At 41.6% G+C, this 13,589-nt stretch overlaps 1 protein-coding gene across 1 annotated transcript; it reads right to left on the bottom strand.

Moving 5' to 3' along the window:
• Positions 1–1,658: 1,658 nt before the first annotated feature.
• Positions 1,659–12,589, bottom strand: map2k2a (mitogen-activated protein kinase kinase 2a). Its single transcript, XM_047343052.1, has 12 exons — positions 12,003–12,589; positions 11,708–11,887; positions 11,292–11,502; positions 9,867–10,013; positions 9,636–9,713; positions 9,160–9,211; positions 6,163–6,287; positions 5,328–5,541; positions 5,132–5,196; positions 4,952–5,013; positions 4,199–4,244; positions 1,659–3,426 (listed from the first exon to the last, which is right to left on the bottom strand). The coding sequence occupies exons 2-12, from the start codon at positions 11,794–11,796 to the stop codon at positions 3,316–3,318; spliced, it is 1,200 nt and encodes a 399-aa protein (XP_047199008.1). The 5' UTR covers positions 11,797–11,887; positions 12,003–12,589; the 3' UTR covers positions 1,659–3,315.
• Between the last annotated feature and the right edge of the window lie 1,000 nt (positions 12,590–13,589).

Genomic DNA, 13,589 nt, shown 5'->3' with positions numbered 1-13,589 from the left:
TTGCATTGCATATGGACATTTGTTGCCATCTCTTGCTATAATCTGCGATGCTAAGTGAAGAGGATGCAGGTGGATAAGTTGTAGCCTAAGTGAAATGTAAACAGCAGGATATGCACTTCCACAAAAATACATAATATTTACACAAGTTGCCTACTACTTAGTTTTGCTTTAATTACCCACGGTGAAAAGGAGCTGTTGTAAGCCCATGGCAGTCTGAGGTGATGTCAGACATTTTTATAGCCGTGTCGCCCTTCTGTCCAATATAATAGAGTCCAGACACCCCCACATCAGACCTGTGTTTGTCATTACACTCTGAATAAATGGGGTTGCTTTGATCTAGCTTTATAAAAAAACAAAGCAGTTACAAGAGTATTTAGAGGTTTTAGCTTTAGCAACTAGCAAGGTTCTAAATGCTAGCTAGTAGCCATACGTGTACATTTCAGGCTGTGGGCCTAACTGACACTTAACGAGGGTCAGGAGTTAGCAGGTTAGCTAATACCTGCTTCTGTGAGAACGTGGGGTTTAAGCTTCATAATTATTCTAAGCTGACTACTATTCTACTTGTTTTATTAGTAAGAAACAAACCGTGACACCATGCTGAGTTTCTTTGTAACTTTAAGACTCGCTCCTCCTTTGCAGGTGTAAGTTAGTTTATTTGTTGAGATGCGGAGGCAGAACGCAACACGCACTCGACACGGAAACACAGTTCCACGCACCGGTAACGTTAATTAGCTTAACAGTTAAAAAAATATGTATTTATTTGTGTTGAAAAGTCCACTTACCCTCCATAAGCTCACCAAAACTCCAACTCGTGCTCCAGTCTCAGAACGGTGCGCAGTCCGTTTATTGACGGTTAGCCACGCGCACGCGGATCCAGTGAAGCCCAGATGTTGTTGCCATGGTTACCTGCACTTTGCACAGTGATGTGGATTTTTAGCGGACACCTATCAGCCAATCAGAACCCAGTATCACTCCACATATGAGGCAACATCTGGAGGATAAAATCAAGAGTCGTTCAGCTGGCCATGTATGAAAATATTAATGTTAATGTTATTACCTATGACACCATTAATAGTAATACTTTTAACCGACTCAAGTGTAAAGAAAAAAACAAAAAAGGACAAAAAAAATGCCCCTAAAAAGTTGCAACTTATCATATTTGATTTATAAACATTTAATTAGATTTTTTTGAATATTTTCACTTTTTCAAGTCAATAAGGGCTACTGGTGTGTATGTGTTGCCAAAAGCACAAATACAACATACTTTATATATTCTATACATTTCATATACAATATATTTTCTCAGAATTTGATTTCCCCTGTTGACGATCTCAAGAAATACGGTTTGGTTGGATAAAACGGATTTAAAAAAATGACTCAAAAGTAGTGAATCTTCAACATTTAAGTCTGAAAGTACTGAACTAATGTTGCTAAATACTGTGGTATAAAGTTAACCCCCCTTAAAACACCCAAATTCCCCAGAAAAACAAAAGATGACAGTTGTCAAGGCAAGAGAATACTTCAACCAGACCAGTCAGCTCATGTTTGTTTGGTGATGCCAGGTTCTGATGCGCACCAGTGCTGTAGTTTGTGAAATATGCATCATTATACACAGGAAAGCTACAGTGGATTGCCAAAGAAAAATTAGCATCAAACAGTACATTCACAAATAAGTTTTATTTTCATCTTTTTATACATTATAACCATAATCCAACACCTTTTTTATATTATAATAAAATGACTCTTCTCCCTTGTCATTTACATAAATCAAAAATTTGTATATTAAGACTGCAAAATAGTACTCCTGTAATTTTTGTATATAGCTTTGTACACATACGAGTGACGATGCATCCATTTAGCTCTGAACGAATGCATGTTTCAGGGGGGATAAGGGCAGCCATAACAGAGAATACAAGAGCTCTAGCAAGACGTCAGGCTAGCAAGTGTAATACCACCACCATGTGACCAACACTGACCTGGGTTAAAATTTAGCAGTCAAACCCTTTGTACTACTTATGACTTAAGTTCCACTTGCAGTCGGACAAATAATAGGGTTAAAGCACAAGGAAAAGGTTTTCAAGCGTGTGCAAACCCAAGTCTTTTCCAAAAGCACACCTCTTCTGTTTGGGTCCCAAGAGAAAGCTTGGAGCGCCACACATTAGCAGTACAGTGAAAACATAACCAAATACACCTCAGGGGGGAAAGTACAGACCAACAACTAAGAAAAGTAAAAGTTAAATTAATCAAATGTGATTTGGGATTTCATATTGACATTGCAGAGATTCAGGCTTTTGATAAAAACACCAGCTAATCCTCCCCACCATGATGTTGGGAAATAAGATACACATACAGTATTAGAAAGATAATAAACCATGCTATATCATCCCTTGAATACGGTTGGATCATTGTTTTCTCAATGTCAAAAATGACATTCTGGCGTGTATCAGGCCTCCACAGCATACGCCTCCGTACACGAGACACACTGTGTGGGATGTTTGCAGAGGAAACAATGTCAACACAATCGGAGTGTAGGTCACCAATTGGAAAAAGAAACATTCAAAGTACACTGATATACTGTTCGTGAATGTGCATACAAAAAAAACACAGATCAGGCATTAGTAGTCATGAGTACCCTCTTTGGTTTGTGACACTGTTCACAAAGTGATTTTTAGAGTGATCGCTCACTTACCAAAAAGTGCAAATGACTCCTGATAGGCCCATTTCTCCTGCTCACAAATTTAATTTATTGGAGGTAATTGCAAAGTCACAAATTTTTCAGATGAGCAAGTTTGACAAAGGGATTTTAAATCAAAATAACAGCATTCACCTTCAATAAAACGAATTTGTAAGTAATGTGATTTATGTTCAGATATCTCTCTGGTCATTTTCAGTCCAACAAAACCTTACAGCAGGTAATTCATTAAAATCCCAAAAGCCATCGACCGTTGCCATAGAAAAGATTAATACAGAATATTCAACAATACAAAAGAATTTTCGTCAATCAATGCAAATTCAGCTGACACACTGGCAGCCCTTCAGTGCTTTATGTCCTCCCTAGCTGTGTGGAGAAGTGAGCTGAGGCTACTTTTGACACTGGCATAGTGAAGCTGTGGTCTTACAGTACAATGACTCAATGGGCCCTGCTGCTTGTGAGGAAATAAATGAGGGGGGGAGCCAAAACCATTTTACCCAAGAGCAAGATAAAAAAAAAAGAAAGTGCCACTATGTGTGATGGCTTGTGTATGTTTAGTATATGTATGTGTATGCAAGCAAGACCCAGAGGTGTGTCAGAGCAGTGGGGAGGAGGGGGCCTGTTCACTCAGTGCTGCGGGTGGGAGTGCTGGGCTGGTTGAGCTCCATGGTTTTGCACAACCAACCGGCAAAGTCCACTTCCTCCACCTCTGACCGTTTGATGAATGTGTGACTCTGAAAGACAAACAAGGAGAAAAACCAATGACTGTGCTGCAAGAATCAAAATAAATATGGAAGTATCTCTGTCTGTTTGTTACTTGCATTTTTCGACAACCACTAATTTGATCAAATGCAAACTTTTAAGGTGTAAGAGCAATATTGAGAAGGTGTTTGATAAGAAAATCGGCACTGAACTACGGACAATTTTCTGAAATTGTTTGGAGGGGCTCTTTGTAGATGATGTCATAAAAGTTATTTTCCTGAACATAACGTGCAAAACCCCTAGTAAAGTGTCCGGAAAAGAGCCAAGTGAGTCCTTGTGAGAATAAAGAAGGAAAAAGACAAAAAATATCACAGTGCACAAATGGGTGCGTTGTTGACATGTCATGTGATTGACACAAAACAAAAAGCTCTATCCAGACACCATCCCTCACCTAAAGTTCCAGACATTTTCCTCTTGTTGTGAACACGTCTGACCGAGACATTGCCCGTGTCTAGGTCCGACACGTACTTCATATGAAAAAGGCAAACTTCAGAAACTCTTCAGACCAAAATTTTCCTTTTATGTCTGTAAACGCCCAGATTCCTCCATTCATTCTAAATTGTGCCAACTGTACTGTTCCCATGGTAACTATATTTTGAATTGAGACAACCATTTCATGATGTCACTGATGACATCCTCAAAGGTCACGCTGCAGCTTTACAAGTACTGCACTAGTTAGAATAGATATCAAACAACCTGGTTATCAAAGTATCAGATAAATGAAAATGAGGCTCAGGAACGCACCATCAGCATCTTCAGATCGGCTCTCTCTGCTGGGTTCTTGATCAAACTGCAGACACAAACAAAATTAAGACAGTTACAGACATGAGGAAACTTTAAAAGAAACATTACTGCCTCTGTCATTTAGGTCCTCAAAGATGGGTTTTACTTGTTTCATTTGAACCTTACTATGTAAAATTAGTTTGCAGAGTTTGACACGAGGAAACTGTTCATTTGCTGAAGGGGGAAAGTTTCTGTGATTTTCTGACATCGCAACTAGTTTGCAAGCTGTGGTTCAGTCTGCAACTTACACAAGTGTCATGTGGAAACCTGAAACCACAACTTCTCAGTGAAATACGAGTAGTTAAACTTTTAAACATTTATTTTTTCACATTTATAGATTCTGCATGTTTGAAAGGGGGGAGTGAGACATACAGATTTAATGATGTTTTAAATTGTGAATTCAACATTTTTGTGGATAAACTATATCAGACAAATTGTTCTTCTTCTTAGTTCGTTTTATTTGCAAGTGGCAACGATTACCGCCATCTACTGTGTCTTCTTCAGAACTTTATTGTTATTCTGATATTAGTATTTTATACAGTATGTCTTCAAATATGTATGTTCGCATAAAGTTTTTTTTTTTTTAAGTTAATGCACAACATTAATACAAATAGACAAGTTTAGAAAGCTGTTGTTGGTTGGTGCCTTTTTTTCATGTGGAAGATCAGATGAGAACAATGTAAACACAGCTCAGTCAAACATGTATGTACTCACCATTTTGTCACAAAGTCCTGGAAGTCAATGGTGAAGACGCCATGTGGCAGTTTGGGAGGCGGCTAAGGAAGAAACAACGCATAGAACAAACAGCAGTTAAAAGAAAGTACAGTAAGATAAGTGTGTGTGTGTGTGTATGTGTTTAACAGAATATATTGTGCAATAGGGGATTTCTCACACCTCATTTACAATGTAGTCCAAAAGTTCAAAGATGGCCATAGCAGGTCGGCTGTCCATTCCAGGTCCTGTGAACAAGTCACATACCATAAATAAAGAAAAAAGAAAAGAGAATGTTCATAACCGTAAGCCATGTCTTGTATTGCAAATTGTCTTATATAACCATCTGTGTATTCATGGATGTATTTGTGTCTCATACCGCTCACAGGCCTGCCTGGTGGTCTGGGCCTCTGCATGTTGGTGTGAGGCTCTACCTCGGCCCCGTCTAGAACAGCCCGTCCAAAGACAGCCTCCAGTTCTCTGGTGTCCGGAGGAGGGATGGGGTAGCGGCCGATTGCCAGCTCCACCAGGGACAGACCCATGCTCCACACGTCAGACTGAACGGAGTAGTGAGTGCCCTGCAGTCTCTCCGGCTGTTGAGAAACACACAATCTACGTCAGAGGGAGCAGGTAGAGCCAAGATGCCAGGCAGGAGAGAGGTTTGGACAGAGAGGCTGGGTGGGGAAAGAGCAGAGACTGGAGGGGAGGTGGATAATGGAAGGGTAGAGGGAGGAGGGGGTGTTATGGCAAGAAGAGGTGGGGTGCGGTTCGGGCAAGAGGACAGAGGATGGGAGGGTTTGGCAGGAAGTGAAGAGCAGCTTTGGACTGTTTTTGTTAGAAGAGTGAGCAAGGGCAGATGTGCGTGTTGGGAATTATGATGAAAGGGCAAGTGTGTCTTGTGCGGGTTTGGGGATGGGTATCATACAAGCAGCTCATAGCACCCACCAGGTGTCTAAGACTGAGGGGGAAGCAGGACAAGAAAGAGCGAACACAGTTGCGTCGCTCTTTGCCAAAGAGCCCTTTTCCTGGGCACGGCCCTCAGGTTCTTGGCAGGGAAGTGAGGGAGGGCCAAAGGAAGGGAGGGTAGAGGGCGGGGCCAGTGAGCAGGAGCAATGTGAGAAAAAAAAAAAAAAAGGAGGAGAAGGAAAGTGGGGATAGGGCCAGAGAAAAAAAAAAAAAGGGGGTGGGGGCGCAGGCGTGCAGAGCTGACTCACCGACATGTAGGAGCGCGTTCCAACAAAGGAGTTGGCCATGGAATCTATGAGCTGGCCGCTCACACCAAAGTCGCACAGCTTGATCTCCCCGCGAGAGTTGACCAGAATGTTGGAGGGCTTGACATCTATGTGGCAGAGGGGATGTGGACAAACAAACGTATGGCGGGTTTAGTGAGATTCTTCATCTTGCTGTGTCTCAACTGTCATCTGTACTTAACACCTCAGTATGGACTCATCAGGAAGAGAAGAGACTGCTCACAATAGCAATTCATGATTACACAAATAGCAAATGGCAACACTGGTGTGTTTATATTTTTGTTTGGGAATATAATATAAAGCTGGGCATGAATGGATTCACATATGTGTACCATATGTACAGTGTGACATGCATCTATAGCCCCTTTCACACTGGACATAAAACCCACCAACATCTGTCTTTAGTGTTTTGTGTGAAGACTGCATTCATTCCCAGGTCAAGTGACTCTGCAGTGGTAACGGCTATTTATCAGCTCCAGCTCTGATAGGCAGTGATGGAAACATGACACCCACGTGGAAAAGACTTAGTTCCACCCCTTTTCTAGCACAGTGCTGTCATGCATATATAAGTGCAGAAGGGATTTTTTTCAAAGGTGATCTATGAACAATGTGCGGTGGCAATTTGATTCTTGGTGTGCAACACAAGCGGGAGAACATGGGGCGAGAGCTTCCATGTTGCTTTCTGCGGGTTACGGACCTCATTTTCCAGCACATGTCACATCGAACGTAACGCAACAAAATAAGTAAGAAAAATAAAACAGAGGCAATTGTCATCTTCAACTGATTTACTTGTGTTAAATTAACTTTTGATTGGGTTTTCAGTGGAGATACTAATGTGCAGGCTTTGAAAACAAATTTATATTTCAAATTTTAGACAGTAAACAATAATATTAGGGACTTTCTGATCTTACCACCGCCAAGGAGGTTTGTTTTCATCAGTGTTTGTTGGTCTGTTAGATAGTAAGATTACACACAAACTCCTGGACATATTTCCATGAAACTTGGTGGAAAGATGCAGTATGGGTCAGGGAAGAACCAGTCACATTTTGGAGCAGTTTACAGATCAGGAAGACGATCCAGGATTTATTTTTTCATTTTCTTTAACCTTTTGAGATGGAACATTTTTCAGCAGAATAATCCGACATGTTTAGGGGACTGATAGTTATGAGTGTGTGCAAGTTATGAGTGTGTGCCTTGCGGTGGTATACTCTCAACTTAGTGCCATTCTAGATTGTATATAAAATCTTTCACGAGCCACAGTTATGTAGAGATGAATATTTTGACCAGAACTATATTGTGCCGTGAGGGACGTGGGTTTCACGCTCAGCATCCCCAAGATTTGTCTGTGGTGCCGTGTTTATCGAGCGAAGGGGAAATTAACTAACATCTCTGTTATAAAACAAGGCTCTCCTCCACAGTTCCCGCTCAGCACTTAAAAACATCCTGCGAAATAACGGGGTATGACTGAGCCCTACAATCTGTCCTCTGCGGTGACGGACCCTCTCACTGACCAAGGACGTTTGAGGAGTGACTGAGAAGGAGGTGGCGTGAAAGAGCGGGGAGAACGATGGAGGGAGACGCGGAGGGAGGGGTCGACAGGGCGCGGCTGCTGTATAATCACATCCGAGAGGCTGTAATTACCGCCCGAGCTCACAGACAACTCTGTCCTGTAGTACCACCGACCCTGTAGCACTGCTATGGACTTCACTGCGCAGCACTGACTGTCTGCCTTAGCCTTAGTCTTTTTCATAACAACACAACTGTTTCTCGCTGGTATGCTGTGGAAAACTTGTCTGCTTTAGACTTTGCTATGGTCTGACTTTGAATGTTGTTAGAATGCAAAGATAATGGTTTTTATTCTGGCTTACATTTTGCTGCATGCTACTAATTTCTATGTTTAAGATATTTCCAAATAATAGCCTACCTTGTGGTGAGCGTATTAAGTCTCTTAAAATGTCGATGCAGTGTATATGGGGGGGGAAGCATGACGACTTAATAAAAAATGGAATGAAAAAGTGCCGGGACCTAGTGTCATTAATGTGCTGCAACTGAAGCGGGTTCACTTACATTTAAAGAAGTTTAGTAACATTTGTAAATAGCAGTCATACATATGGTTTTGTTCACGTATTTGTTTCAGAGTAGGTCAAATTATAACAGGGAGGGTATTATCCTGCTTTCTTTAATCTGATGTTTAGACTGCAACATGTATGTTTGAATCGCTGCTGGTTGCGTCACCAGCATCAGCACATTTCAGACACCACCAACACTGAAGGGATGGGAGTCATATTACTCACAAGTATCCATGAAAAAACATCTACATTCTGTTTTTGCTAAATGAGGATGACTTTACTGTAATCTGGCCATGTTGCCCTTTTAAGTTACTAGAGACTAACATCCATAGATTTTGTGGCCATTTCCAGACAGAAAACCATTTGAACAGATTTCTGTTCTGGTCCTTTCTTCCATTGCCAAACTGGGTGATAAAAAAACCTTAAAGAATTAGCCATAGCAAATATGATAATGTAATTTAGTTAAGCACTGCATAGGTCTGGTTAGCTGTTGCAGTAGGGTTGTATTTAAATCAATATGCTGTATTAGAAAAACTGAGTCACTGAATTTGTCCTCCAATATCTTTTGTGCATTACATAAACGTTGTCTATACGAAAATCATGACACTATTTAAAACACAATTCACTATACATCAGAAAATAAAATTCGGAGCAATAATATTAAACCTTTTAGTTTTTTTAAGTTATCACTGGATATCTGAAGTCAAAGCCTCTCCAGCAATATAAATGTATACAACACCCTTTAGTGTCCAAATACATCCGGATCATTGTGATCATATTATTTTACATTGAAAACTAGCTTATTTAGCCTTTCTGGTATTGCAGTGTTCAAAATGTGGTGCAATGGACTTTAAGAGTAGTGAAATTTATTGCAACAAAGCAAAATCCTCACCTCTGTGCATGATCTGATGCTTCTCCCGCAGGTAAGCTAATCCTCTCAATACCTGTAAACAAGAAGCAAACATTCAACATGACACAAAAATACAGAGAGCAATCAGACGATAGAATATGTACACAAGTGGATGTTACTTTAAAAAGGCCATTCATTTTGCAATTCATTTTTACACTTGGTTATTTGAAATTTAAAGTCAAGTTAAACACTGTCAGCCTTTTTGTTTGTGACTCATGCATGACTGGAAACTCACAGCTGGTTAAGCAACATAAGAGACACACACCCACAAAAGGACAAGCAGTGCATATTCAAAAACATGTACAGTTACAAGATACAAATCTTTATGCCACTGCCAAATACAAACAATTCTTAATTTTACAAACATGTCAGATCTTTTAAAAAAACAAGGAGAAAAGTCAGTTATACTTCATATTTCACTTTAAAATAGTAAGTTTTAGTATTTGTTTGCTACATACAGCTATGCTGACTTTCCCCAGGATTTCCTCTGGGATTTTTCTGGCTTCCTTCTGGACCTGGTCCAAGGATCCACCGTCCTGTAGAGACAAGTTGCACCGATAAAATATCACATTTTAAAAATCAAAACACAAGTTGTTCCCAAGTTCCTCTTTGGGAACAAATATATTGTTAAAAAGATCAAATGTTTTAATATAAGAACTCAAATTCACTAAAGAATCCTTGTCTCTCACCATGTGCTCCATACAGATGCTGATCTCTCCATCGCTGTAAAAGGCCCCATAGAAGCCCACAATGTAGGGGGAGTTGCATTCATGCAGCACCTGCAGCTCTCTGATGATCTGGTTCCTGATGGCAGGTTTGATTTCCAGGTGAATCAACTGGAAGAGGGTAAATATGAAACATGAATGACTGCTCTGATAAAGACTAGTGCACTGGATGCAGAAACATCACTGTATGATCGTCTCATATCTCAAAGTAACACACAGAGGTGGAGGCTGGCATCACTAACACTTTGCTGTGTCAGCAATCTTAACACACACACTGGAGTTACATTCATATATTCAAAATAGTGATAACTACAATGTAAAAATACCAATTCAAGACATGTCAGAACACAGATGGTGGTCCACAGGCTTGAGCTTGTTGCTGCACAAGAGTCTGCATGGAGTCCTAATAGCTAACTCTAACCTCATAGACTGTAAACTCTGTGATATGGTCAGAATGTGTAGGGAGGCAGACCAACCAACTCGCTGTACGTATGAAACACTATATGAAGATAACATGCTCAACTGATAAGGCCTTTTTTGATGCTTAGTTTAAATTCACAAATGAGAAATACACTGAGGACGACACTTGACAGTGTAAAATGTGCTTTCTAATAAAGATGGAACCAACTACATGATGGGGCAGTGCTTATAAGTTTGCTCATATATATTTTCAGCATTTTATTCATCACTATCACGTCAGTTAATCAGGAATAAAATCTCAAACTAATACAGTCTAATAGAACAGCCCTGCAATAAATCCTCTCTTCATGAAGGTTGACATGTTCAGATGTTAAATGGTTGATTCATCTGTACAATCGTCGCGGAGGTTGCGATTTGTGGTGCTGTTGAACTGCATTGTGACACATGTTGACTCATGTTCCAATTATTTTGAGGAAGGGCTTAACAGCAGAGACATCTCTTTGTAGAAAATGATTGTTTTATGTAAGGAACGATTTTCCTTGTATATTTTCTGACGAGGACTTCAGGTGGATACTGATGTGTTTTATATGTTTTCATCTGCATTTGTTTGTTTTTTTAGCAGGATTACACAAAAACTACTTGACAGATTACCACAGACCTTGGTGGAAGGATGTGGTTTAGGTCAGGAGAGAAAATTTAAAAAGAAATCTTAAAATTCTAGTTATTGCACGTATATGTCTTTAGCCCACAGTGCACAATGTGCTTTTCTCCAGACAGTAAGTCAGTTGGGCCTCATGTAGACGTGTGTGCAGCAAACCAAGCCATCAGCGACGCTATGGCGCCATGACAAAAATCTAAACTGGACTCAGAGAGTGGGAACACATCTGGAGAGTGTTTTCATTCGGCTCCCTCCACCCGACACACTTCGCCTCTGCAGAAAAACGTTCAAAAACAAATGCTCAAGTTCACCTTCCGGGCCATGACCAAACCAGAGGGTTTGTGGCGGACCTTGTTGACCACTCCTCCGTTTCCAGCACCCAACTCGCAGATGGGGTCAAAGTCCTCATCCTTCAGCTCCCCGACCTGAGCTTTCTGGGTGAGGAAGGCCTCCAGCCGTTTCCTCTGCTGCTCGTCCAGGTCCAGCTCACCCAGCTTCTTCTGTAAGGCCTCGAGGTTTGCTCTGAGGATGAGACAGGGAATACACACACACACACACACACAGACAGATGATGATGCAGGGACCTCTATCATCTGCATACAAGTGATGATGCACAGGATTACAGGCTAACTGCTAATAAACAGTGATAACTTCGACCACAGCTCAGTAACACACATCCTCTCTCTAGTAGCCCCACTTCCTTTCAAGCCACTGTGGTGCTACTCACTCAGATGCAGCATCAATGGTGTTGGAGGTGGCCTGTCCCTCCCCAATGGGCGTTATGTTCAGGGGCACGGGTCTTCTTTTAGGAGCCATCGCGAAAACTACCCCACACGACTTTCACAAACGAAGCACTGGAGGAGCCGAGCAGCAGCTGATGAACTCTTCTCCTTGTTCGAAACTCAGTCTGAAATAAAGCAACAGGGTCAGCTCTGGGTGGCTAGTCAGTTAGCTAGCTAGCGTTAGCAAGAATTAGTGCACTCTCGGTAACATGTGAGAGACGGTGCGAAAACCTGTCATACCGAGGGGGGTGGGGGGTGAAAGTCCAGTGGTCTGTCGGTGCGTTTAGAACATTTGGAGAGAGCACATTTCTTTTTTTAAATCGCTTCTCCTGCTTTATCTACCTGCTGCTACTAGCCATTAGCCACCTAGCCGCTACAAGCTAGCACCAGCTCCAAGAAAAACCGTGCCCTGCGTCTCTTAAGCTTCTTCCCAGACAACGGGCCGCCGAAGGGGTTTTAGCGGCGCACACACCGGGACACCGACTCCGCTGGCTTCCCTCGGCAGGACGGCGACAGAATCCTCCGTGCTCCGGCTCGGGGTGTGGGGGATCTCAAGCGAGAAGGGCTTCGGCCGTGGATGGTGGCTGGTGGTGCTTCTGTACAGGAAGCAGCAGCTGCAGCATCAGACCTGTGACACCCACAGGGAGAGCCCTTCATAAATAGCGCGAGACTGAGGCTGTCTGACAGGCAGATATGAGGGGTGCGGGGGGTCTCGTGGGAGACACACGACATATGCACTGTGTGATAACACCCGAGCTTTGCTGCTTTAGATGAGCCACAAAGTCCCGTTTGACCACATCTGCTCCAGACTCTGCTGCTTCTTAAGTGTCTAATGGCAGCTCGCAAACAAGCTGCGAAGCACATCACTGCCACCCAGTGGCGAAGAGAGGGAACTGAAGCGTCACAAAACCACACTCTATTGTATTAATATCATTATTGAAGGGAAAGTTCACCCAAAAGGGGGGGTGAAGTGTTTGAGTCCACAAAACACTTTGGGAGTTTCAATGGTAAACAGCGTTCCAGCCAAATCCAATACAATTGATCTAAATGGTGACCACTTCTTCATTCAACGTAACAAAGCAACAGAAAAAAACATAAAATGCCTAAATACTGCTCCCGTGGTGTCTTCCAAGTGTCCGTTAGTGCCACCTTTCAAATTCTAGTAGAAACAGGTCATTTACACCATGTTTTTAACATATAAGTCCTCGGTGATCCTTTTGCACGTGGATCACAGTAGACATTTAGACATTTAAATTACCTTGTTTCAAGTTGAATTTGAATGCCGGGCTTACGGACACTTGGATGACACCACAGGAGCAGCATGAAGGCATTTTATGTTTTATTTCTGTTTGTTTGTTTTTACATTACCCCTGAAACTCCAAAAGTGTTTTGTTCACTCAAACACTTCAGTCACCCCTCAATCAGAATAGTGGTGAGTAGATAAGGGAATTTAAATTTTTGGGTGAACTATCCCTTTAGAGCACCACTATGCAACTTTTTAACTTCAAAATCAGTTTGATGCTTCCCTGACTTGGAATAGGGAGAATGGTGCAGCTTTATTTTATTTAAAAGGGACTTTTACAGTTCAAACATAACTGTGAAAATGTTATGCACCATACCAGATTATGGCTTCAAGATCATTCACACCGGTAGAGCCTTGACAGGTCAGAACAGGACAGTAACAGCACATTACACAAACACTACAGAGTACTGTCACATACTTTTTGAAATGGCTGAACCTTTATGTTAACCTCAATCAAAGTGAAAGTATGAGACTAATTCTTCAGATCAATTTTTATTTTAATAAAAAAATGAAAGCTCAGATTT

The sequence above is a fragment of the Hippoglossus stenolepis genome, chromosome 14, assembly GCF_022539355.2.
Source record: "Hippoglossus stenolepis isolate QCI-W04-F060 chromosome 14, HSTE1.2, whole genome shotgun sequence".
NCBI lineage: Eukaryota > Metazoa > Chordata > Actinopteri > Pleuronectiformes > Pleuronectidae > Hippoglossus > Hippoglossus stenolepis.
Note: the sequence above shows the minus strand (reverse complement) of the source record. Positions and strands in the feature narration are given on the sequence as shown.